This window comes from Oncorhynchus keta, chromosome 5 (genome assembly GCF_023373465.1).
Source record: "Oncorhynchus keta strain PuntledgeMale-10-30-2019 chromosome 5, Oket_V2, whole genome shotgun sequence".
NCBI lineage: Eukaryota > Metazoa > Chordata > Actinopteri > Salmoniformes > Salmonidae > Oncorhynchus > Oncorhynchus keta.
The window spans coordinates 11,439,059-11,467,009 of record NC_068425.1 but is presented as its reverse complement, the minus strand read 5'-3'; the positions used below and the strand labels follow the sequence as shown (position 1 = coordinate 11,467,009).

At 47.4% G+C, this 27,951-nt stretch overlaps 1 protein-coding gene across 1 annotated transcript in view; it reads left to right on the top strand.

Moving 5' to 3' along the window:
* The window catches only part of LOC118372171 (inactive phospholipase C-like protein 2), a 95,287-nt gene that overhangs the window by 54,466 nt on the left and 12,870 nt on the right, over positions 1-27,951 (top strand). The window contains exons 2-4 of the mRNA XM_035757965.2: positions 2,619-5,108; positions 14,314-14,517; positions 19,101-19,176. Of these exons, the coding sequence (XP_035613858.2) occupies positions 2,619-5,108; positions 14,314-14,517; positions 19,101-19,176 (2,770 nt within the window). The remainder of the gene's footprint in view (positions 1-2,618; positions 5,109-14,313; positions 14,518-19,100; positions 19,177-27,951) is intronic.

Genomic DNA, 27,951 nt, shown 5'->3' with positions numbered 1-27,951 from the left:
ATGGACTAGGCATTTCCTTCTTTTCAACCATGGATAATACCTTCTGACTGCAAAAGGTTGAAGTTCAGTGACGTATTGGGTGTCCGCCAACTCTGCCCAGAGTGGGTGAAAACACGCTTTGGTGAAATTTCACTTCCTTATGTTCTAAAATGCATTTTACCAAGACAAATATGTTCTGAGCCGTTCAGTGGGGTCTTTCCCTAACATATCACTAACATTATGTCCAAGAGGTCGGATTTTGTAACCTAATACATCCGATAATAAGAACAGAGCTCTGTTGACAAAGTGGTGGCGCTTTGAGGATTTGACATGTTGTGGTGGTCATATGAAAAAGTTGTTTCGGCGGGTCTCAAAAAGCTAAATGATCATGACACAAGCTGAATTAAACGTTAAAGGCTTTGAAAAGAAAAAGCTTGCGTTACACTCAGTACTCCGTTGACATTTCACAGAGATGTTGCATCATGCATCGTCTGCTACTTCCTGTCAGGTGTAAGATGGCTCTGCTCTGGGGGGGATTTATCAGGTCTGTACAAGCATCTGCTGAGGTGGGGAGGGGCATACATACACACTCCTGGATGACCCTGTGACTTTCTTCCCTCCAAAAACACAAAGTAAAGTCTCAGACTTTAGACTTATTCAAATAGAGAGGATTCACAAAAAGTTCAGATTCACAGACAGTAGAGGTAGATTGAGTATCTTTCCGCCATTTAGTGTCATGAAAGATTTCGGCGCTCAGTTAAGTCGATGGCAAGTGACAAGCCGATAGCTCATTATGTCTGATTTGCTTTCATGAAAACCACAAGTCATGAATCGACCACAAGTCGATTCCCACTTTATCCTTTATCTTTCAGTAAGGAAATGTACAGATTCATACACATTTGGAATAGTTAGTGTCACAAATGTCATTATTCCCTGTCTGTGTGTGTGTGTGTGTGTGTGTGTGTGTGTGTGTGTGTGTGTGTGTGTGTGTGTGTGTGTGTGTGTGTGTGTGTGTGTGTGTGTGTGTGTGTGTGTGTGTGTGTGTGTGTGTGTGTGTGTGTGTGTGTGTGTGTGTGTGTGTGTGTGTGTGTGTGTGTGTGTGTGTGTGTGTGTGTGTGTGTGTGTGTGTGTTATCTATCTTAGTACACAGGTCCAATAGTGTTTTTTGGCAATACCTACTATATTGTACAGTGGTAGGTCTGAATGCCAGTTACAATGAAAGTTTCCCCATTTCTTGGCAGGAGGTGTGGAACATCTTTGCCTGTCTCTGTCTTTCTATTTCTCTCTGTTTATCTCTCTCTCATTATCTCTGTCTCCCCAGTCTTATAATCTGTAAGGATCCAGAGCTGCCCAGGAGTTACTGAGGGAGATAAGTCTAATTAGAAGTGCACTTGGCTCTGCAAATATTGCAGACAGGCTCTGCTAGTGCCTGTTGTCTGCCTCTAAAAAATAAATTCATTCCCCCTCTTGATAAGTTTTAATGTCACGTGCACAAGTACAGTGAAAGCCTTTCTTGCAGGCTCTTATTGTAACAATGCAGTAATCAATATCTGTAGTACTATAAAATAAAGTAAAGTAGAACAAAACCACACGAGAAGTTAAAATAAGAATAAGAAGAACACGAGAAAGTAAGTAAGTATTGGTCAATTCCAATACGATATTTGTGTGTGTGTGCGTGCGTGTGTGCGTGCGTGTTGGAGTGTCAATGTGAGTGTGTGTGTGAGTGAATGTGTCCTGTGAGTGTGCAAAAAGAACAATAACAAAATCTCATTTGTAGTATTGTAGTTTGAAAATGTACTTTGAAGTTCCTTAGGAGTGTTTGAGGAATTAAACTATTGAAACGTTAGCCAAAACAAAATGGTATCCGTTGTCTTATAGCCCTATCGTTAAACTGAGTGCTGCACTTCTAAATGGAAACAGTCCTCGGGCGGCCTGCATTATATTACCATTTGTCTTGAGGAGAGACCGTGGGAGCCTTCACCACGCAGTTACACAATGTAAACTGGGAGCTGAATAATCAGACAAGGAAATATACATTTTGAACATGCATCTGATTATCATCCCAAAGGCCAATGTCTTTGTGTTGCACAATGTTATGAATCTGTTAAACATAGCATTGATTTAGTTATTTCTTCCGGCAGTCAGGTGTCAGAGCAGGCAGGGCATGGGGCATCCATGGCACTGGGCTGGCACTAATGACCAAGCCTCCGGGGGCTTGGCTTGGTGAAGGGTGAGCAGGGGAAGGAAGGGGATGGCTGCGTGAAAACACAAATGCCCACCATGTCCTCCATAACTGGTCTTCTGATGACAGGTTATTAATGCCTGCTGTCAGGACCATTGTGGTTTAGCAGAGCTCAGAGGGAGGTAAATCAGATCCATCTTTACCTGCCAGCAGCACAGGGACAGTCTGTGTTGAAACTTTGTGTCCACAGTGTACACATCCATCCACATAGGTGTAAACTCTCCTAGCGATGAAAGGACGCCTCTGCTCTGTCTCCCTAGTTTTTGACTCTCCTGGCTTATGTCATCAAAGTTATATATCAGACTCATCAATCTGTTTAATGTGGATGTGTTTGGAAAGAAAAAAGTAAATGTGTTGCTAACGCTCTCTCTCCATCTCTCTCTCTCGTTCACTCCAGGATGGCTCCAAGCAGAGGCAGGTGAGGCAGAAGAAGACTGTCTCCTTCAGCTCCATGCCAAACGACCGTAAGATCAACAGCACAGCCGCCTGCATGGCCTTCATGATGGAGGGCTGCGAGATGAAGAAGGTGCGCTCCAACTCGCGCATGTACAACCGCTACTTCCTACTGGACCCGGACATGCACTGGCTCCGCTGGGAGCCCTCCAAGAAGGACTCAGAGAAAGCCAAGTTGGAGATCAAGAGCATCAAGGAGGTCCGTCTGGGGAAGAAGACCCCTGTGCTGCGCAGCAATGGCCTGTCCGACCAGTTCCCAGATGAGTGTGCCTTCTCCATCATCTATGGGGACAACTATGAGTCTCTGGACCTGGTGGCCAGCACGGCTGATGTTGTCAGCACCTGGGTGATGGGCCTCCGCTACTTGGTCTCCTACGGGAGGCACATGGTAGATGTGGTTGAGCCTAGCCAGCCCAGCCTGAGGACCTCCTGGATCGGATCAGTGTTTGAGCTGGCTGACATGGAGAGGAATGGCCACATCGACCTGTTCAGGGCCACCCAGATCATCAAGGGACTCAACCCGGGCATGAAGGAGTCCCGAATAGAGCTGAAGTTCAAGGAGCTCCAGAAGGCCAAAGACCAGTATGGGGAGGACATTGACATGGAAACCTTTGTGGAGGCCTACTGCGAGCTGTGCACAAGGCCAGAGATCTTCTTCCTGCTGGTGCAGTTCTCCAGCAACAAGGAGTACCTGGACAGCAAGGACCTGATGCTGTTTGTGGAGGTGGAGCAGGGCATGGAGGGCGTGACGGAGGACATGTGCCGGGGCATCGTCCAGAAATACGAGCCATCCGCCGAGGGCCGGGAGAAGGCCAGCCTCTCCATTGATGGCTTCACGCACTACCTCCTCTCCTCGGAGTGTCACATTTTCGACCCCCAGCACAAGCGGGTGTGCCAGGACATGAGCCAGCCGCTCTCCCACTACTACATCAACTCTTCGCACAACGCCTCCCTACTTGAGGACCACTTCTGGGGCTCCTCCGACATCAGCAGCTACATCCGGGCCCTGAAGATGGGCTGCCGCAGCCTGGAGGTCATTGTGTGGGACGGCCCCGACAACGAACCTGTGGTGTACGTGGGGAACTCGGTGGCATCTCAGCTAGCCCTCTGCAAGGTCTTGGATATTATAAACCAGTATGCATTTGAGAGCTCTGAGTACCCCCTCATCCTCTGCCTGGTGACACACTGCTGTATCCCCCAGCAGAGGGTCATGGCCCAGCACATGAAGAAGATCCTTGGAGACAAGCTGTACTTGGATGCCCCCAGCTCAGAGGACCACTACCTACCCTCCCCAGAGGAACTCAAGGGTAAGATCCTGCTGAAGGGCAAGCGGCTGCCCCCAAACTACCCCGAGTCAGAGGGGGAGGTGACTGATGAGGAGGAGGGTCTGGAGATGTCCAGGAGGGTGGGGGCAGATGATAAAGACCATCTCAATGGCCTTGGCTGCAAACGGCTGAGGCTGTGTAAGGAACTGTCGGACCTGGTCTCCCTCTGTAAGTCAGTGCAGTTCAGGGACTTTGACATCTCCAAGAGGGATCAGAAATACTGGGAGATGTGCTCTTTCAATGAGGTCGACGCCAACAGGTTCGCCAATGAGTTCCCCGAGGACTTTGTGTGCTACAACAAGCGCTTTCTCTCCAGGGTGTACCCCACTCCGATGCGGATTGACGCCAGTAACATGAATCCCCAGGACTTCTGGAAGTGTGGTTGCCAAATTGTAGCCATGAACTACCAGACCCCGGGCCTGATGATGGACCTCAACCTGGGATGGTTCAGGCAGAACGGGAACTGTGGCTACGTGTTGCGGCCGGCCATCATGAGGGAGGAGGTGTCATACTTCAGCGCCAACGCCAGGGAATCCCTGCCAGGGGTGTCCGCCCAGCTTCTCCACATCAAGGTGATCAGCGGGCAGAATCTTCCCAAGCCCAGGGGCTCTGCTGCAAAGGGAGACGTGGTGGAACCCTACATCTATGCAGAGATCCACGGCATCCCGGCCGACTGTGCCGAGCAGAGGACCAAGACGGTCTCTCAAAACGGAGACAACCCCGTCTTCGACGAGAGCTTTGAGTTCCAGATCAACCTGCCGGAGCTGGCAGCACTACGCTTCGTAGTGCTGGACGACGACTACATCGGAGACGAGTTCATAGGCCAGTACACAATCCCCTTTGAATGTCTGCAGCCGGGCTACAGGCACATCCCCTTGCAGTCGCTGACGGGGGAGTTCCTACCCAATTGCACCCTGTTCGTACATGTGGCCATCACCAACAGAAGGGGAGGGGGCAAGGCCCACAAGAGAGGCCTGTCGGTGAGGAAGGGCAAGAAGGCTCGTGAGTACACCTCCAGCAAGACCACCGGTATCAAGGTGGTAGACGAGCTCTTCAGAGCATCCACCCAGCCTCTGAGGGAAGCCACAGACCTCCGGGAGAACGTCCAGGTAAGTACTCTTAACATTCATTACATGTACAAACATTTATAAATTCTTTGAAGGAGCATTAAAGGCAGGCACTTTCCCTTGCATACATTACATCTGGAAATCACACCAAGTTGGGTGATGTGGAGATATTAAGCAGTCGTGATTGCCTCTCAGGCTGCATTTCCATAATGGAATACGATAAAACTGTTCAATCATTCCACGAGAAATAGAAGGAGACACCAATTAGGAGTGAGGGAGCCTGGGAAGAAATAGTATAGCACAATTAGTAGCTAGACAGGTGACCCCTTAGCACCTCATTGAATAGGAACCAAACGTTGTTGAGGTGACTCTCAGCTCGTCCTCTGTTTGTCGCTCTGATGGATAGAGAAATGTTGCTAATTGTGTTGTATTTACGTGATGTAAAAGGCAGGAGCCATAAATGAGAATGTCAGTAAAGCTGGACAATTAAAAGGTTTGTGTAAAGTGTCATCATTAAGTGGATGATGGTCTGTGTTAGGCTCTGTGAGCACCCTTATGAACCCCCCACAGAAATGATAAATGTCAAACCAGTCATGTTTCATAATAGTTTATGAAACCCCCTTCTCCCACTAACATCACCCCTGAGATTATAAGTAGCCATCAATTTATGTTTTGCAATAGTTTATATTTAGATGTTTGTCAGGATTGGATGGCAGTTTGAGTACAGCTTGTAAATTGTTGTTGTCATGATTGAAGGACATAAAATTAAGCTTTTCTCTGTCTTGTCTGTTCTACTGTCTGTCTGTGTGATGATAGCGATGGGAAGTGAGGAGGCTTTACACGCCCTGTATACTTTGTACATCAGCTGTCTGGTTTAGACTGGCAGGCCTCTTGTCCTGTCTGACAGATTTGAGAATAGACTATTTCTCTGGATACTTTGAACTTCATTGGGCTCAGACGACGACTCATAGTTTGTTGACATTAGAGGTCGACCGATTATGATTTTTCAACGCCGATACCGATGCCGATTATTGGAGGACCAAAAAAGCCGATACCAATTAATCGGCCGATTTTTAACATGTATTTGTAATAATGACAATTACAACAATACTGAATTAACACGTATTTTAACTTAATATAATACATCAATAAAATCAATTTAGCCTCAAGTAAATAATGAAACATGTTCAATTTGGTTTAAATAATGCAAAAACAAAGTGTTGGAGAAGAAAGTAAAAGTGAAATATGTGCTATGTAAGAATGCTAACGTTTCAGTTCCTTGCTCAGAACATGAGAACATATGAAAGCTGGTGGTTCCTTTTAACATGAGTCTTCAATATTCCCAGGTAATAAGTTTTAGGTTGTAGTTATTATAGGAATTATAGGACTATTTCCCTCTATACCATTTGTATTTCATTAACCTTTGACTATTGGATGTTCTTATAGGCACTTTAGTATTGCCAGTGAAACAGTATAGCTTCTGTCCCATTTCACTTCGGTTACACCAGCCTCATCTCGGGAGTTGAGGCTTGAAGTCATAAACAGCGCAATGCTTGACGCACAACGAAGAGCTGCTGGCAAAACACACGAAAGTGCTGTTTGAATGAATATTTACGCACCTGCTTCTGCCTACCACCGCTCAGTCAGATACTTGTATGCTTGTATGCTCAGTCAGATTATATGCAACGCAGGACACGCCAGATAATATCTAGTAATATCATCAACCATGTGTAGTTAACTAGTGATTATGATTGATTGTTTTTTTATAAGATAAGTTTAATGCTAGCTAGCAACTTACCTTGGCTTAATGAATTCGCGTAACAGGCAGTCTCCTTGTGGAGTGCAACGAGAGAGAGGCAGGTCGTTATTGCGTTGGACTAGTTAACTGTAAGGTTGCAAGATTGAATCCCCCGAGCTGACAAGGAGAAAAATCTGTCGTTCTGCCCCTGAATGAGGCAGTTAACCCACCGTTCCTAGGCCGTCATTGAAAATAAGAATGTGTTCTTAGTTGCCTAAGAATGTGTTCTCGGTCGACCTCTAGTTGACATTGCTTTATATCCCAGGTAGGTTATGGGCTTTTTAACCCCATCAACAACACTTGATTTGCCTGAGGAATGGAATAAACCAACTGCCACAGCTCTTGGAAAATAAAAGCTGATTCTAAAAATGTGGAAACACGGAGCATCATAAAACTCATTATACATTTCTCTATTTGTGTCTTCCCTCTATTCTTTCTGAGCTCCATTTCTACTATCTTTCTTAATTGGATTTCCTTCACTACTACAGTAGCTCATGAGCACTTATTGTTTCATGTGAAGGATTTAGGCCTATTTCAAATCATTTCAAACTGACAGTAGTTTAGGCTGCATAGTCCATTTCCGTCTATCGCTTAGCACTGTAGTTGCATCAACTCGACAATAGCTCTCTCAATAGCTCAGCGGATTTCAGAACAGTACTTATTATGATGATTGGCAGCAATTTTTACACGGTCTCTCCAAGCGCTGAAAAAGCTATTGTAGTACCAGTAAATAACAAATGTATGATTATTAGATGTTGTGTTTGTTAGCGAAAGAAGGAAACTAGGTCACTATGTATCTTCAGTCTGTGATCGGTATGAACCCAGGTACGTAGAGCTACCTACTTTCTCAGCTCCCAGATGCTCTGTTTTCAAATCACTATCCCAGATATTTGCACGATTGACTCCTGATCTCAGGTACTATACTTGGTAATCCTCTCAGAGCCTTTAGGACTGTCTCCAGACCTGTTGTTGTTCTCTCAGCCTAAACCCCAACATTGCTGGAGAGCTGTGATAGGTCTGTTCTCCTGCCAGCCAACCTCAATCTAGGCCTAAGGACATGGCAAACAAGAGCCAAGAACCACAATAACTAAGCAGGGGATGTGATTAGAGATCATGTGGTATGCTGTCATACATTTTTCATTTGTGGAAATTGATGCAGATGATCTTGACTCTCTATTTTCCAAAAGGGTATCTCGTTTACCCAGGCACTGTTACAAAAAAGGGAGATGTTGTTGTGTTCCAGACGGAAAATTAATACTGTAATTTTGGGGAATAGTTTTCCTTATAGCGTCGGTACGGATGTGATAAGTGGAGGGTAATTTTCAGGCAAATGACCGGATACAACCTATACCAGTTAATAGTATGTTTAGAGAAATTCTTGTGAAAAGCAGCTAGACATATTTGGGGACTCGATACAAACCTCATGCAGTTGTTAAATGTAGATGGAAGATTCCTGACACAGATACTGCCAACTAATCATTTTGTCCCACTTTATTTGGGTAGTCCAGATTTTCCATCTCTCGATGCTCTACAGATGGGCATACTAACTGCTTGTTGACGTTGCGGTTAGGTTGAGGTTTAGAAAAAGGATTAGGGTAAGGGTTAAGGTAAGGGTTAGGGCTAGGGTTAGGGTTAGTAGATAGTTGAAATGTTACTGATAGTCCATCTCTCGATGCTCTACAGACTACCCAAATAAAGTGTCACCAGTCATTTTTATTTCAAATCTGTGCTTGTGTGTGAGTCAGAAGTTGTGATTACACAATGTTCAAAATAGGCCAGTGACAATGACTCAGTCTATGCTAACACCCCCACATTAAATTAGGGGGGCTATACTAAGCATGGAAATGATACACAAGCCAGATATGTTAGTTGTGACGCTCTTGTGTGCATGCAGGAGCTATTCATTTTTCTATCATAATACAAGGTTTTAGAAGCCAATTACAATTAGGCAACTGGTACAGCAGGTGACCAGATCTGTGTGTGTGTGATGGTGTTTTTGCCAGCATGCACAGCAGCTGCCCTGCTTCCTGAAAGGGAGATGTCAAATGTCCATCTCCCTCAGAGGAACAGCGATAGAAATGGGCAAACAGCCTTTTCAATAGACTGAAAAGAGAGGCCTCAGGCCTGATGTTGAGATGGATGGCGTCAATAACGCACTGTGGTTGGCATCAATGCTTTCTTGTAGATGGTCTCCCCAGATGGACCCTGCCTGTACCCGTAGTATACAGTTGAAGTCGGAAGTTTACATACACCATAGCCAAATACATTCAAACTCAGTTATTCACAATTCCTGACATTTAATCCTAGTAAAAATTCCCTGTCTTAGGTCAGTTAGGATCACCACTTCATTTTAAGAATGTGAAAATTCTGAATAATAGTAGAGAGAATTATTTATTTATTTCATCACATTCCCAGTCCGTCAGAAGTTTACATACACTCAATTAGTATTTGGTAGCATTGCCTTTAAATTGTTTAAATTGGGTCAAACGTTTTGGGTAGCCTTCCACAAGCTTCCCACAATAAGTTGGGTGAATTTTGGCCCATTCCTCCTGACAGAGCTGGTGTAACTGAGTCAGGTTTGTATGCCTCCTTGCTCGCACACACTATTTCAGTTCTGCCCACAACTTTTCTGTAGGATTAAGGTCAGGGCTTTGTGATGGCCACTCCAATACATTGACTTTGCTGTCCTAAAGCCTTTTTGCCACAACTTTAGAAGTATACTTGGGGTCATTGTCAATTTGGAAGACACATTTGCCACCAAGCTTTAACATCCTGACTGATGTCGTGAGATGTTGCTTCAATATATCCACATACTTTTCCTTTCTCGTGATGCCATCTATTTTGTGAAGTGTACCAGTCCCTCCTGCAGCAAAGCACCCCCACAACATGATGCTGCCACCCCCATGCTTCACGGTTGGGGTGGTGTTCTTCGGCTTGCATGCTTCCCCCTTTTTCCTCCAAACATGACGATGGTTATTATGGCCAACATTTCTATTTTTGATTCATCAGACAAGAGGACATTTCTCCAAAAAGTATGATCTTTGTCCCATGTGCAGTTGCAAACCGTAGTCTGGCTTTTTTATGGCGGTTTTGGAGCAGTGGCTTCTTCCTTACTGAGTGGCCTTTCAGGTCATGTCAATATAGGACTCGTTTTACTGTGGATATACGTAGATACTTTTGTACCTGTTTCCTCCAGCATCTTCACAATGTCCTTTGCTGTTGTTTTGGGTTTGATTTGCACTTTTTGCACCAAAGTATGTTCATCTCTGGGAGACATAGAGCTGGCAGCTGAAAGCGTCACACAGTGTAGTCTGGTCTCCATTAAAGAGCCTCCTCTCCCCTGAGACACACTAGACAGAGTAAAGAAGGGAGATTTAAAGTAAACTTCAAGTCTTCTTCGAGAAGGCCTGTGTTGAGGGTGCATGGTAATAAGAGAAACCTCAGCACACACTGTCACAGGACCAAAATAGCACCACAATAGCACACCCATTCATGCGTAAATGCATACATGTAGATTGATACTGTATACTCCAATTTCGTGATATTCAATTGCGATCTTGTCTCATCGCTGCAACTCCCCAACGGGTTTGCGAGGCGAAGGCGGAGTCATGCGTCCTCCGAAACATGACCCGCGAAATCGCGCTCCTTAATTAACACCTTCCCTCTTAGCCCGTAAAGCCAGCTGCCCGCCACAAGGAGTCGTTAGAGCGCGATGATCCACGTAAAGCCCCCCTGGCCAAATCGTCCCCAAACCCAGACGACGCAGAGCCAAATGTACGCGGCACTATGGGACTCCCAGTCACAGCCTGTTGTGACACAGCCTGGGACCGCTGCGCAACTCGGGAGTATAGTGCAGTCTTTTAATTAAAATGTTGGCCATACACGTAAACACACACAAGTCACTCTGGCCAGCTGTAAGTCACTCTGGATAAGAACATCTTTTAAATGACATTATTTGTTATTTTTTGGCCTACAATCACACCCCGTAATAGGCATGGGATGGTATTAAGAAATGCATAATCACACTTCAGTGACCTCTGACAGAGAGTGATGGATCATCTCAAAGAACTACTTTTCCAGGTGATCTACTCTGAACAATAGCAGAGTGAAGTGTGTTCTTCTCACAGGGGATTGGAGAGGAGGAGAGTGGGAGAGGAGACTGGCAGTTACAGGCTCTGTAGGAGTGGCAGGAAATCCATTCTGGTTCTTTAGGATTTAACTCTCCCTTTCTTTTTTGTGTGTGTGCCTTTGTGTGTGTGTATGCGCATACACTGTGTGTGTGTGTGTATGTGTGTGTGTGTGTGTGTGTGTGTGTGTGTGTGTGTGTGTGTGTGTGTGTGTGTGTGTGTGTGTGTGTGTGTGTGTGTGTGTGTGTGTGTGTGTGTGTGTGTGTGTGTGTGTGTGTGTGTGTGTGTGTGTGTGTGTGTGTGTGTGTGTGTTTGAGACAGAGAGAGAGATAAATGGGACAAACACCAAATTGAGACTGCATACAGAATTCTGAAAAAATATCCTCCATGTGCAATGTAAAACACCAAATAATGCATGCAGAGCAGAATTAGGCCGATATCCGGAAAAGAGCATTTAAATTCTACAACCACCTAAAAGGAAGTGATTCCCAAACCTTCCATAACAAAGCCATCACCTACTGGGAGATGAATCTGGAGAAAATTCCCCTAAGCAAGCTGTCACATTGGAAAGAATTAACAAAAAAACTGAGCAAACTGGAATGCTTCTTTGGCAATAAACAGAGAGTACACAGCGGCAGAATACCTGACCACTGTGACTGACCCAAACGTAAGGAAAGCTTTGACTATGTACAGACTCAGTGAGAATAGCCTTGCTATTGAGAAAGAGAAGACAGGCTATATGCACACTGCCCACAAAATGAGGGAGAAACTGAGCTGCACTTCCTAACCTCCTGCCCAATGTATGACCATATTAGAGACACGTATTTACCTCAGATTACACAGACCCACAAAGAATTTGAAAACAAACCCAATTTTGATAAACTCCCATATCTACTCAGTGAAATACCACAGTGTGCCATCACAGTAGCAAGATTTGTGACCTGTTGCCACAAGAAAAGGGCAACCAGTGAAGAACAAACACTGTTGTAAATACAACCCGTATTTATGCTTATTTATATTCCCTTTCGTACATTAACTTAACTATTTGCACATCGTTACAACACTGTATATAGACATACTATGGCATTTGAAATGTCTTTATTCTTTTTGAATGTCTGTGAGTGTAATGTTTACTGTTTCTGTTTATTTCACTTTTGTTTATTATCTACTTCACTTGCTTTAGCAATGTTAACATATGTTTCCCATTCCAATAAAGCCCTTGAATTGAATTGAGAGAGATAGAGAGAGAGAGAGAGAGAGAGAGAGAGAGAGAAAGAGAGAAAGAGAGAGAGAGAGAGAGAGAGAGAGAGAGAGAGAGAGAGAGAGAGAGAGAGAGAGAGAGAGGAGAGAGAGAGAGAGAGAGAGAGAGAGAGAGAGAAAGAGAGAAAGAGAGAAAGAGAAAGAGAGAGAGAGAGAGAGAGAGAGAGAGAGAGAGAGAGAGAGAGAGAGAGAAAGAGAGAGAAAGAGAGAGAGAGAGAGAGAGAGAGAGAGAGAGAGAGAGAAAGAGAGAAAGAGAGAGAGAGAGAGAGAGAGAGAGAGAGAGAGAAATGCCTATGTATGTTTCCCTGCAGAGTGTTGACTGGAACACTGTAACAGGCAGGCAGGCAGGCAGACGGCCCCACACTCTGTTCCTGCGGCATGCGTTCCAGTAAAGGGCCTGCAGCATTCACTCCAAACTGCAGTCCGGACAGTGAGAGAAAGAGATTAGAGAGAGAAACGAGAGAGAGGGGGAAAGAGAGAGAGAGAGAGGAAGAGAAAGAAAGGGAGAGAAAGAGAGAGGGGAACAAAAACAACAGTGAAACCAGACACGCAGTTCTCATTTGGGGAATGTAATGTTGGAGGGGTGGAGGAAGGGATGAGGATAATTAAAGACAGTGGATAACTGTTCTGTTTGGTTCTGTGGCCCTGCCTGCAGTCTGGATACAGTATGGAGTTTATAGAGCAACAACAACCACACACTCAGGTGCGTGTACTCACACAAACATACAGAGACAGACACAGGGGCGTGTACTCACACAAACATACAGAGACAGACACAGGGGCGTGTACTCACACAAACATACAGAGACAGACACAGGGGCGTGTACTCACACAAACATACAGAGACAGACACAGGAATGCACTATGCGCACACACAGGCACACAGAAACACACGCGCACACTCCTCCGCAAACACACACACACTGGCACGTGCACACACACACACACACACATCTACACCTACACTACAGTGAGTAAACCCATACACATTTCCCATTCAACAGTAAAAGCCTCTCTCCTTGGCTGTGCTTCCTCAGCCAAGGGTGTTAATAGCTTTAGTTGAGGCTGTGTGTGCATACAGATGCCTATGTCCAGGAAGGTCGGCCCACAGCCATCCTCCATGGGGAGAAAAGAGCCTTTCTCCTGGGCCGGAGGTCCTGCAGGGGACACAGCCCCGTTCCCACACTGCCTGGTTTGTTGACCGCTTCCCAAATACCATCACCACACACTCTTCCTCCCTCAGTCTGTTGTTTCTCACCCTCCTTCTTTTATTCTCTTTTCCTCTTTGTCTTACGACTGGTTTTCCCCACTTGTCTCTCTTTCTCCCTCCCTCCCTTCTCCCTTCTCTATCCCTCTCTTCCCTCTCTTCCCTTCTCACTCTTTCCAATTTTGGTCTCTGTCTTTCATCCCCCTTTTTTTCTTTCCCTGTTTATTTGGGTGGGCCAGTGAATGGTCATATACTGTGTGAATAGCCTGGTGGGCCCGAATCAGGGCTCAGATTCCCATGCTGGAGAGAACAATGCTGGGCTGTGATGTGAACAGTCACGCAGGGCTGGAGGTACAGGCAGAGAGGCAGGCGTTGTGGCAGGGCCAGAGCCAGGGCCAGGTCAGGGGAAGTGAGAGGAGAGAGGCTGGAAGCAGAGCAAGGCCAGGCAGCCTGCGGTGGAGGCTCCAGGGCCGAGTTACACCACTGAACAAGCATGCTGTGATGTCATGGGAACCGCTAGGTTCACTAATGAACACAAACGCAATCAGGTCTGTTCTTTCTCTCCTGAGGTTTTCTCTGACCTGAGGAGAGTATCAGGATACGGTGGACCACATTTATCTCATGTGTAGAGTACGGTCTTGTGGGACATTTTGGTCACAATGATTTCTGGTTTTTAAGTTGCTGTGGGCAATGTAGTAATAATGGTAAACTTGGCCCATGATCACCATAGAATCAACGAGGCATCCTCTCTGTGTTTGAATTGGACCTTGGGTCCGCTACCTTACAATCCCTTTCAATATTCACAGATTCTGTGATGCTAACCCTCATCCATGATCCTCTCTGTTTATTTATCAGAATGCCATGGTGTCGTTCAAGGAGCTGTGTGGTCTGACGCCGGCGGCCAACATGAAGCAGTGTATCCTGACCGTGTCCACGTGGCTGATGAACAGCGAGCGAGCGCTCAGGGTGACCGTGGACCTGAGTCAAGCCTACCCCACCATGGAGGCCCAAGGGCCCGTCCCCGAGCTGCTCCGCAAGGTCCTCACCGCCTACGACATGGTACGCTACAGCAGCACCACATAGGCATAACATGCACTGCAGAGCTACCGTTCTGTTCAGGTCTATGTTGTATTCAGAGAGATACACTTTGTGGGTAAATGCTGAACGAGTAACGCAAGCGCAACGTTCATTGACGGTTCATAGGCGTGTGAACGTTATTCACCAAAAAGGTGCTGTGGAATGAAAAACGCATCACAACCTGGTAAGGTGACAAGCTACAACACCCTTGTGCACTATACAGTCTCAAGAGTCTGTTGCACACTAAGCCTTGAAATAATACTGTCAGTGTTGGAAAATGTTATAACTTGTTAGCACATTATGACACAGCAAGGCAACACGCCACAGATGACCTCCACCACAGGGAGTGAACAAACCATTTCCTATAGCTACTGCAGCGCCGTGATAAGCACTAATTCATTCCGGAGCGGTTCGCCCTGCTGCGCTTCCGCGCGGCTTCCCATCATGCCCTGTGTCTCCCCAAGCCGTCACTCTCCATCCTGGCTGCTGTCTGATCTGTGATAACAACCAGCTTATTCATTATTCACCAGGCACCTACTGGTACAGGCCAACACAGGGGTGGTTATAATCCCTACCCCCCAGCGCTCAGAGCAAGTCAACGCCCCACTATTCCACCCCCCTGATGGAGATTGGTTTGACCTATTGAACTGGGTCATCCGAGAGGAACTGTTGTGGTGTTGTAGCTACATGACATTACCGTTCATATCCCAGTCACTCCTATTGCTGACACCTAGAGTGCAACAACCTCATATAAGTCCCATAGCTGAGGCTCTAAATAGCTTTGTAGTTTAATCAGCTTTCTCCCTCGGCGTGCTTGTCTTTGAGTACCTCTTATGGCCCCGGTACATTACATTCACACGTGAAGGGCTTTAATGAAGAGCCTAAATGAAGGGCCTAAAAATAATTCCACTGCTGTTCCATTGCAACATTCCTGTGCTCCCAGCCTCCCAGCGTTAGCTAGCAGAGTCCCGACAGCTGAGGAGATGAATCTACAGTGAGGCTGAGTGTGTCTGAGACAGAGGCTGCCTGTCCTAAGCACAGGGTCAGTCAGCTGAGTGTTACTGTGTGCTTCCAAAGATTAGTCCATTGGCACACGCCCCAATCTCAAGAACAGAGGCTCCAGTGTGTGCTGGTGTGTGCTGGTGTGTGTGTGTGTGTGTGTGTGTGTGTGTGTGTGTGTGTGTGTGTGTGTGTGTGTGTGTGTGTGTGTGTGTGTGTGTGTGTGTGTGTGTGTGTGTGTGTGTGTGTGTGTGTGTGTGTGTGTGTGTGTGTGTGTGTATACCAGCCCTAGCCATTAAGACATTAATGGTTGTCCACACGTGGGCTGGTTGGACGCAGGCGCCGTAACCTAGGAGTGAACTGAGCATCAGCAGATTGGAACTCAGCACCCCTCAGCACCCCTGAGACCAGTCCAAAGAGACCCAGCGCAGCCTGAGCCAATGGGAGGTAGACCCCTGTCCTGTCTGCTGACCAATATGATCCCAGAGCCAGTGGTCCTGTACCAGCCCACACACAGTGGCCTGCTTCTGTGCTCTTTACTAAAGTGTGAAACTTCATTAGCATTCTCCTGACCACTGGGTCAGGCCAGCTGCTTCTCACTGTCCGTGGGAGGGAGAGGCTGTAAAAGCAGAAGGTTTTCAGATCAGGTCACAGCTAAAGCTGTAAGGCTGGCTCAATGCTTCCAGGAACACAGGTAGGGGACCAGACGGGGGCTGCATCACAAAATGGCACCCTATTCCCTATGTAGTGCACTACTTTTGGCCAGAGCCCAATGGGTCCTGGTCAAAAGTAGTGCACTAAATATGGAACAGGGTGTCATTTATGATGTGAGCAGACTGTTCTCACCTCCTGTCCTCTATTGTGTCACCACATGATCAGGACTCTGTCATCAGTTGCCATGTGTGTGTGTGTGTGTGTGAGTGTGTGTGTGTGTGTGTGTGTGTGTGTGTGTGTGTGTGTGTGTGTGTGTGTGTGTGTGTGTGTGTGTGTGTGTGTGTGTGTGTGTGTGTGTGTGTGTGTGTTATGTCTGACTGTGTGTGTGTGGGGGGTGCATGTGTTTTGTCTGACTGTGTGTGTGTTTGTCTGTGTGTGGGTGCATGTGTTTTATTCTGACCGTGTGTGTGTGTGTGTGGGTGCATGTGTTTTGCCTGACTGTGTGTGTGTGTGTGTGTGTGTGTGTGTGTGTGTGTGTGTGTGTGTGTGTGTGTGTGTGTGTGTGTGTGTGTGTGTGTGTGTGTGTGTGTGTGTGTGTGTGTGTGTGTGTGTGTGTATACCAGCCCTAGCCATTAAGACATTAATGGTTGTCCACACGTGGGCTGGTTGGACGCAGGCGCCGTAACCTAGAGTGAACTGAGCATCAGCAGATTGGAACTCAGCACCCCTCAGCACCCTGAGACCAGTCCAAAGAGACCCAGCGCAGCCTGAGCCAATGGGAGGTAGACCCCTGTCCTGTCTGCTGACCAATATGATCCCAGAGCCAGTGGTCCTGTACCAGCCCACACACAGTGGCCTGCTTCTGTGCTCTTTACTAAAGTGTGAAACTTCATTAGCATTCTCCTGACCACTGGGTCAGGCCAGCTGCTTCTCACTGTCCGTGGGAGGGAGAGGCTGTAAAAGCAGAAGGTTTTCAGATCAGGTCACAGCTAAAGCTGTAAGGCTGGCTCAATGCTTCCAGGAACACAGGTAGGGGACCAGACGGGGGCTGCATCACAAAATGGCACCCTATTCCCTATGTAGTGCACTACTTTTGGCCAGAGCCCAATGGGTCCTGGTCAAAAGTAGTGCACTAAATATGGAACAGGGTGTCATTTATGATGTGAGCAGACTGTTCTCACCTCCTGTCCTCTATTGTGTCACCACATGATCAGGACTCTGTCATCAGTTGCCATGTGTGTGTGTGTGTGTGTGTGTGTGTGTGTGTGTGTGTGTGTGTGTGTGTGTGTGTGTGTGTGTGTGTGTGTGTGTGTGTGTGTGTGTGTGTGTGTGTGTGTGTGTGTGTGTGTGTGTGTGTGTGTGTATTATGTCTGACTGTGTGTGTGTGGGGGGGTGCATGTGTTTTGTCTGACTGTGTGTGTGTTTGTCTGTGTGTGGGTGCATGTGTTTTATTCTGACCGTGTGTGTGTGTGTGTGGGTGCATGTGTTTTGCCTGACTGTGTGTGTGTGTGTGTGTGTGTGTGTGTGTGTGTGTGTGTGTGTGTGTGTGTGTGTGTGTGTGTGTGTGTGTGTGTGTGTGTGTGTGTGTGTGTGTGTGTGTGTGTGTGTGTGTGTGTGTGTGTGTGTGAGAGAGAGAGAGAGAGAGAGAGAGAGAGAGAGAGAGAGAGAGTGTGTAAGAGTGAAACTGAGATGGTTGGGGGGACTTTCAAAGAATTCAGCAGACACTGAAGCAACATGTGAGTCTGCACCACACAGGCCCATGCCCAGCCACCTCCATGTGGGCAGCACCATGTCTCTGTGCCAGTGTCGTGCTTCCCGTATACCCAGCAATGGAGCATGAAAGCTGGGCTTGAATCAGAATGCACTCCCCCGCTCCTCCATAGAACAGCCCCATAAGAAGCCCTGGGCTAAGTATGGCTGAAACCCCACCAGTAACTACACAGCTATACATTCACACAGCTGTGTCAGTAGTGGGATGTCAAGGGGTGGGTTATGTAATAAGAAAACATTGGGGATGGGGGAACGGGAAAAAAAGAACCCCTAGGGGCCCTCAGCCTCATGCCAAACATAACACTTTCTCTAACACCCAGCTCCCTCCCTCACCCTCACCCTCCTCCACCCCACCCTTCACCCAGCCCAGTCCTAAAAAGACATGTCCTGCAGCCCTCCCATACCTCTGCATCCCAGGTCCCTCCCTCCCTCACCCTCCTCCACCCCACCCTTCACCCAGCCCAGTCCTAAAAAGACCTGCAGCCCTCCCATGCCTCTGCATCCCAGCTCCCTCCCTCACCCTCCTCCACCCCACCCTTCACCCAACCCAGTCCTAAAAAGACCTGCAGCCCTCCCATGCCTCTGCATCCCAGCTCCCTTCCTCACCCTCCTCCACCTCACCCTTCACCCAGCCCAGTCCTAAAAAGACATGCAGCCCTCCCATGCCTCTGCATCCCAGCTCCCTCCCTCACCCTCCTCCACCCCACCCTTCACCCAGCCCAGTCCTAAAAAGACCTGCAGCCCTCCCATGCCTCTGCATCCCAGCATGTGTTTTGTCTGTCTCTATCTCTGTGTGTGTGGGTGTGATTCCCAGGGTCTGGCCATAGCAGAGGGAGAAAAATGTTTATAAAGAGCCAATGATCAAAGGACTTTGAGAAATGTTGACATACCCTCTTTCTCTTCCATCGAATGTCTCTGAGAAGAGACTTTGTTATTCATTATTCCTGTAGTATTCCCCTATGTTTGGCTACGTGTACATTCAATGATAATTCTGTGTGATTCTTTTCTAAGAGGTAGTGTTTCCATTGTCCTGTTTAGCCTTCTGTACAGTAGGACTCATGACATAAGACACAGGAATTGCTTGATGCTGTACGACCTCACTTCCATTTGCATAATCTTGTCCCATGTTTATTTATCTATAGATGATTCAGACGAGCCGGACGCTGATTGAGTCAGCTGATGTGGTCTACTCCAAGCTTACACAAGCACAACGGGCAGGTACGGCTTTGTAGTATTCACTTTACCAGCCTGTCTCATAAGGTCAGCACAAACAGATCAAATGAAATCAAATCTAATTGTATTTGTCACATACACATGGTTCGCAGATGTTAATGCGAGTGTAGCGAAATGCTTGTGTTTCTAGTTCTGACAATGCAGTAATAACCAACAAGTATTTTTTCTCCCCAATTTCGTGGTATCCAATTGTTAGTAGCTACTATCTTCATCGCTACAACTCCCGTACGGGCTCGGGAGAGACGAAGGTCGAAAGTCCTCCGATACACAACCCAACCTCCGATACACAACCCAACACCAAGCCGCACTGCTTCTTAACATGGCGCGCATCCAACCCGGAAGCCAGCCGCACCAACGTGTCGGAGGAAACACCGTGCACCTGGCAACCTTGGCACTGTGCCCGGCCCGCTACAGGGGTCGCTGGTGCGCGATGAGACAAGGATATACCTACTGTCCAACCCCCCCCCCCTAACCCGGACGACGCTAGGCCAATTGTGCGTCGCCCCACGGACCTCCCGGTCACGGGCGGTTACAACAGAGCCTGGGCGTGAACCTAGAGTCTCAGCCCTTAACCACTGCGCCACCCGGGAGGCCCCAACAAATTCTTATTTTCAATGTCTGCCTAGGAACTGCCTGTTCACGGGCAGAACAACAGATTTGTATCTTGTCAGCTCGGAGATTTGAACTTACAACTAGTCTAACGCTCTAACCACTAGGCAACCCTGCCGCCCCAGTAGTTAACACCACTACTCTTATGATTAGTGCCATGGGAGCTTTAGTGACCACAGAGAGTCAGGACACCCATTTTAAAATCCCATCTGAAAGCCAGCACCCTACACAAGGCAATGAGATATTCTATAACACCACTTCCAGCAGCGTCTGGTCTCTCATCCAGGGACCGACCAGGACCAACCCTGCTTAGCTTCAGAGGCAAGCCAGCAGCATCTGGTCTCTCATCCAGGGACTGACCAGGACCAACCCTGCTTAGCTTCAGGGGCAAGCCAGCAGCATCTGGTCTCTCATCCAGGGACCGACCAGGACCAACCCTGCTTAGCTTCAGAGGCAAGCCAGCAGCATCTGGTCTCTCATCCAGGGACCGACCAGGACCAACCCTGCTTAGCTTCAGAGGCAAGCCAGCAGTGGAATGCAGGATGGAATGCTGCTGGTCCAAGAAATACTTGTGGGGATTTCATCATAGTCACTGTCATTTCTATTGCTGTCGTCATCCAGTAATTTACCATTTATCTTCGGGGACTCAGCCCTGGGTAGTTAACACGTCAGTCGGCATGTGAATTCACTCACCGAGCAAGACGGCATTGAATGGAACAAGAGGAGTGAATCAACTGAGTGAATAAAGAGGACAGGAAGGACAGTAATAGATAGAAAGATAGGATGAGGGAGAGAATGGAGGCAGGGAATCGTCAATGCTGTTTCTTTTTTTGAATGGCTTGTGGACAATAGCGGTGACGAAGGCTTTTGGTGTGTGGTTGTAATTGACTATAATGAGATCTTTTAAGTGCAAAATGGCTCCAAATTAAGGGGCCAATGATTGTCTTTCTCCTGGCTCCCCATCCTCTGCGCGGGGCTGTAATTGCAGGTTGCCCCCACTGCAGTACTGAGCGACCGCAGACAGAAAGTCGGCTGCAGACAGACAGCACTCCTAAATGGCAGAGAAGATCAGGATCAGGATTCCTGATTTATCCTCATTATGTTTGTTTACCTACAGTATTTGTATCTGCCCGCCTCTGAAGGCGAGACATAACACAGTACATCTGCCCATGGATATTAAACAGATGCACGTAAACCAGCAGCGAGGGCACATGTGTACATGTTTTTATTTGGACAGTGAAGAGGAGGAGGTCAGAGACTTGGCAGTGTGGTGCCAGGAAAACAACCTCTCCCTCAACGTCAGCAAGACAAAGGGGCTGATCGAGGACTGCAGGAAACGGAGTGGAGTGGAGCGGGTCGAGAGTTTCAAGTTACCTCCACATCACTAAGTAATTAACATGGTTCACACACACCAACACAGTTTTGAAGAGGGCACTACAACTTCCCTTCCCCCTCGGGAGGCTGAAAAGATTTGGCCTGGGCCCTCAGATCCTCCAAAAGTTCTACAGCTGCACCATTGAGAGCATCTTGACTGGCTGCATCACCCCTTGGTATGGCAACTGCAAGGCGCCCCACCGCAAGGCACTACAGGCACTAATGCTAACCTCCCTGGTAATGGTGAGAGGTTTGCATGTCTTGGGGGTATGATCTTTGACATTGTAACTTTCTCATCATTATTCACAATTCATTCAGGATTATCTGTAATCATGGTAGTATCCACATTCATTTATTAGTGTTTAGAAACATATTCTATTCTTATTTACAATACAAGTGATTCCAAAATAACCCAATACATGATTTACTATTCATTTCTATTGGGCACAGCATAATCCAAAACACAACTTAAACAAACTGCAAATGCATCCAACAACTTTGTTGTCACAAGCTTGATGTAATCATTGCGTGCGAAGAATATGAGACCAAATGCAAACATTTGGACCAAGTTGAAGATACTCTAAGTGAATTTGTCCAAATACTTATGACTCGATACATAAAGTGCATTGATCAGTTGCTGGAGAGGAAGGAAACCACTCAGGGATTTCACCATGAGGCCAACGGTGACTTCAAAGAGTTACAGGGTTTAATGGCTGTGATAGGAGACAACTGAGGATGGATCAACAACATTGTAGTTACTCCACAATACTAACCTAAATGACAGAGTGAAAAGGAGGAAGCCTGTACAGAGTCAAATTATTCAAAAACATGCATCCTGTTAGCAACAAGGCACTAAAGTAATACTGCAAAAAAAGTGGCAAAGAAATTAACTTTGTCCTGAATACAAAGTGTTATGTTTGGGGCAAATCCAACACAACACATCACTTAGTACAACTTTCATATTTTCAAGCATGGTGGTGGCTGCATCATGTTATCAGTATGCTTGTCATCTGCAAGGACTAGTGAGTTTTTGGGGGGATAAAAAGAAACAGAATAGAGCTAAGCACAGGCAAAATCCTAGAGGAAAAGCTGCTTTCCACCAGACACTGGGAAACAAATTCACCTTTCAGCAGGACAATTACCTGAAACACAAGGCCAAATATACACTGGAGTTGCATACCAAGACGACATCGAATGTTCCTGAGTGGCCTAGTTACAGTTTTGACTTAAATCGGCATGAAAATCTATGGCAAGACATGAAAATGGGTGTCTAGCAATGAATGATCAACAAGCAACTTGACAGAGCTTGAATAATTAAAAAAAATATATAATGAGCAAATATTGTACAATCCAGGTGTGCAAAGCCCTTAGAGACTTACCCAGAAAGACTCACAGCTGTAATAGCTGCCAAAGATGATTCTAACATGTATCGACTCAGGTGTGTGAATACTTATGTAAATGAGATATTTCTGTATTTAATTTTCATTAAAAGTGCAAAAAATTCTAAAAACATGTTTTCACTTTGCCATTGTGGGGTATTCTGTCTTCTGTCTATATTTGTGCAGGAAAAATATATACATTTCATCCCGTTTTTTATTCAGTCTGTAACAACAACGTGGGAATAAATCAAGGGGTTTGAATACTTTCCGAAGGAACTGTATATATATATATATATAATATTCAGAATGAACTGTGGATGGAATGAAAAACATCCATATGTTAACAGAACCAGGCAGAGACAGGGCCTACACGCGTAGACTGAAGACACACTCTATGATAAAGCTAGTGTGTGTGTGTGTGTGTGTCTGTGTGTGTGTGTGTGTGTGTGTGTGTGTGTGTGTGTGTGTGTGTGTGTGTGTGTGTGTGTGTGTGTGTGTGTGTGTGTGTGTGTGTGTGTGTGTGTGTGTGTGTGTGTGTGCGTGCGTGCGTGCGTGTGTGTGTGTGTGTGTGTGAGTGAGAGAGAGAGAGAGAGAGAGAGAGAGTGTGTAAGAGTGAAACTGAGATGGTTGGGGGGACTTTCAAAGAATTCAGCAGACACTGAAGCAACATGTGAGTCTGCACCACACAGGCCCATGCCCAGCCACCTCCATGTGGGCAGCACCATGTCTCTGTGCCAGTGTCGTGATTCCCGTATACCCAGGAATGGAGCATGAAAGCTGGGCTTGAATCAGAATGCACTCCCCCGCTCCTCCATAGAACAGCCCCATAAGAAGCCCTGGGCTAAGTATGGCTGAAACCCCACCAGTAACTACACAGCTATACATTCACACAGCTGTGTCAGTAGTGGGATGTCAAGGGGTGGGTTATGTAATAAGAAAACATTGGGGATGGGGGAACGGGAAAAAAAGAACCCCTAGGGGCCCTCAGCCTCATGCCAAACATAACACTTTCTCTAACACCCAGCTCCCTCCCTCACCCTCACCCTCCTCCACCCCACCCTTCACCCAGCCCAGTCCTAAAAAGACATGTCCTGCAGCCCTCCCATACCTCTGCATCCCAGCTCCCTCCCTCACCCTCACCCTCCTCCACCCCACCCTTCACCCAGCCCAGTCCTAAAAAGACCTGCAGCCCTCCCATGCCTCGTGTGATGGTACAGTACACCCTACAGGCCATGGGACTGTCCGGGGTGGTGATGGTACAGTACACCCTACAGGCCATGGGACTGTCCGGGGTGGTCATGGTACAGTACACCCTACAGGCCATGGGACTGTCCGGGGTGGTGATGGTACAGTACACCCTACAAGCCATGGGACGGTCCAGGGTGGTGATGGTACAGTACACCCTACAGGCCATGGGACTGTCCGGGGTGGTGATGGTACAGTACACCCTACAGGCCATGGGACTGTCCGGGGTGGTGATGGTACAGTACACCCTACAAGCCATGGGACTGTCCGGGGTGGTGATGGTACAGTACACCCTACAGGCCATGGGACTGTCCGGGGTGGTGATGGTACAGTACACCCTACAGGCCATGGGACTGTCCGGGGTGGTGATGGTACAGTACACCCTACAGGCCATGGGACTGTCCGGGGTGGTGATGGTACAGTACACCCTTGTACGGAATGGAAAAAGGAGCGAAGGAGCTACAAACACAGGAAGCTGAAGCGGCTTTATGTTCCTGTGACACACATGGCTGGGCTCTCAGCAGCCCCATGGAGACACGACACGTGGGTTTGTGCCCATAGGCGACGTTGTTGCCGGTGATGTCTGGTGAGGACCTGCCTTACAACGTCGCCTACAAGCCCTCAGTCCAGCCTCTCTCAGCCTATTGCGAACAGTCTGAGCACTGATGGAGGGATTGTGCATTCCTGGTGTAACTCGGGCTGTTGTTGTTGCCATCCTGTACCTGTCCCGCAGGTGGGATGTTCGGCTGTACCGATCCTGTGCAGGTGTTGTTACACGTGGTCTGCCACTGCGAGGATCAGCTGTCCGACCTGTCTCCCTGTAGCGCTGTCTAAGGCGTCTCACAGGCCTCTTTAGTGTCCTATGTTTTCATAACTGTGACCTTAATTGCCTACTGTCTGTAAGCCGTTAATGTCTTAACGACCGTTCCACGGTGCAAGTTCATTAATTGTTTATGGTTCATTGAACAAGCATGGGAAACCGTGTTTAAATCCATTATAATGAAGATCTGTGAGATTATTTGGATTTTTACGAATTATTGAAAGACAGGGTCCCAAAAAAGGGCTGTTTATTTTTTTGCTGAGTTTATATGTGGTAGAGAAAACAGCACTCTGTTTGAATGCCCACTCTCTCTGTCCTCCTTCCTCCACCCCCTCTCTGTGATCATTATGCCCAGCCATTATTGCTTCTAATCAATTTAATTTGGGAAGTAGCGCTGATGTGGAGAGAGAGAGAGAGAGAGAGAGAGAGAGAGAGAGAGAGAGAGAGAGAGAGAGAGAAAACAAGATGTCCCCGCTAACTCCTCTCTGCATGCAGAGGCGCCTGCCTGATGAGCCACCAGGGCTCACCACAACACAGACCACACCAATGATCGCCCGCACAGGCATCTGTGACATACGTTCTGGTGCACAGATCTGTGGCTGTGTGCACAAGTGACTGCATGAATGTGTGTGGACGTGCATACATGTTGCTTTTCATAACATACACATCATGTATATACCCCTAGAACTGCTTATTCAAATCCTGCGATCATGTTTAAGAGAACCACGGAGTTCATATCACCAGTTTTAATGGGCTTTTCCAGCCCTGGCACCAGAGGGACAGCAGTAGACTGGCGTTAGCTAGCGTGGGTATAGGGCAGGAGGACTGATGGAGGGAGGAGGAGGTAGGAGGCACAGGCTGCATGGACATGGCTATGCTTATTTATTGATATTCCTTCCTCCCCTCCCCCTCTCTGTCCCTTGGTGAGATTCTCCGCCTCCTCTGGCTGTGTTGGTATGGTTAGCAGCCTCTCACCATGGATCCCAGTACCTTGGAAATGCAGGGGATAAAGAGATCCCTGTCTTTTCATAGTCAATGCCGCCGTTCTGGACAGAGAGAATCCCATTCTCTGCGGTGTCCTGGGATGAAATCCGGCTTTGGCTGATCCCTCCCTCGCAGCACACAACTCGTAATAAATAAATGAAGCTCGGCTCGGAGCCTCTCTTTTTTGATTTCTGTTACTCTCTCGTGGTTCTGCCCTTTTCTCCATTCTGTTTATTTCTCTCGTTAGTCCTGTTTTGTCACTCCTCTTTTGCTCTATTTTACTACTCTTATCTCTCCCCCTGTTTCTCTCCCCGCCTTGGGAGGCAGATAGCCCAGTGCTTAGAGTGTTGGGCCAGTAACCGAAAGTTAGCTGGATCGAATCCCCAAGCTAACAAGGTAAAAATCTGTCAGTCTGCCCCTGAGCAAGGCAGTTAACCCACTGTTCCACGGGTGCCAAAGACGTGGAGGTTATGGCAGCCCCCCCGCACCTCTCTGATTCAGAGAGGTTGGGTTAAATGCGGAAGACACATTTCAGTTGAATGCTTTAAACTGCATTCAACACCCCTTTCCCTTTCCCTATGTGTATATGGAGCATAGGTGTGTGTGTGTAGGTGCATGCAGAGAGAGGATAGCGGGAACATCTTCTCGTGTGTCTCTCTGAGCACGTCCCAGCACTGACATGTCCGTCTCTCTCTGAGCACGTCCCAGCACTGACATGTCCGTCTCTCTCTGAGCACGTCCCAGCACTGACATGTCCGTCTCTCTCTGAGCACGTCCCAGCACTGACATGTCCGTCTCTCCCTCTCTCCCCTCTTCATCTCACTCTCCTGTCCCCTCTCTCCCCTATATATTCTCTCTCTCTCTCTCTCTCTCTCTCTCTCTCTCTCTCTCTCTCTCTCTCTCTCTCTCTCTCACTCTCCTCTCTCCTCTCTCTCTCTCTCTCTCTCTCCCTCTTCATCTCACTCTCCTGTCCCCTCTCTCCCCTCTATATTCTCTCTCTCTCTCTCTCTCTCTCTCTCTCTCTCTCTCTCTCTCTCTCTCTCTCTCTCTCTCTCTCTCTCTCTCTCTCTCTCTCCCACTCTCTCTCTCTCTCTCTCTCTCTCTCTCTCTCTCTCCACACGAGAAGCAAAGCGTGAGACTCAGCCGTGATAGAGTAGAGTATGCCCTAGGGGTGTGACAGTTAAAAATGACACGTGTGCCACCGGAGGGGAACGGGACAATTGGGTAATGAAATGGTCTGAGAGGCTGTGTGCCACAAGGTTCCTCAAGCTGAGGGATGGGCCCGGAGAAAAATGTAAACACTCTTAAAGTCATAGACAGAGCTATGGATGCAAGGACTGACCATCCAATATGTATATAAAAAAAATAGATTTTTAAGCATGTTTTGAGGCTATGCAGAGTTTGTTTACATGTATAATGTTTACAAACATTGGTAAAACAAGCTTATATTTTGGGTTCTGATTGGACTTGACAATTGAACTAAGCTCATTTATATGTTATATTCTTCAAGAATTAACGGGTACATATATAAATCATAAATCCCAAAATGGATGTAGCAACTGCAGATCTCCCCTTTTAAGAACTGAGTCTGACACCTTTACTTTTGGTTTTGTTGTGAATATATAGGAGATAAATGAATGGGTTGAGGTTCAGGATATGATATCTCACTGATTCATGTCACTGACAGCTCGTGGAAACACGGTACAACAATATTAAACCATCGAGTAAATGGGAACAGAACAGCTTAATATAACAACAGTGATTATTATCACTTTGAAAGAACGGGCGTTAGAGTAAGCCAGGCGAGGGAGAGATGGGCAGATGAGTGGATGGATGGATGAGGGGAGAGTGTGTCAGAAGGCTGGGCACAGAGAGAGAGATGGGCAGATGAGTGGATGGATGGATGAGAGGAGAGCGTGTCAGAAGGCTGGGCACAGAGAGAGAGATGGGCAGATGAGTGGATGGATGGATGAGGGGAGAGTGTGTCAGAAGGCTGGGCACAGAGAGAGAGATGGGCAGATGAGTGGATGGATGGATGAGGGGAGAGTGTGTCAGAAGGCTGGGCACAGAGAGAGAGATGGGCAGATGAGTGGATGGATGGATGAGGGGAGAGTGTGTCAGAAGGCTGGGCACAGAGAGAGAGATGGGCAGATGAATGGATGGATGGATGAGAGGAGAGTGTGTCAGAAGGCTGGGCACAGAGAGAGAGATGGGCAGATGAGTGGATGGATGGATGAGGGGAGAGTGTGTCAGAAGGCTGGGCACAGAGAGAGAGATGGGCAGATGAGTGGATGGATGGATGAGAGGAGAGCGTGTCAGAAGGCTGGGCACAGAGAGAGAGATGGGCAG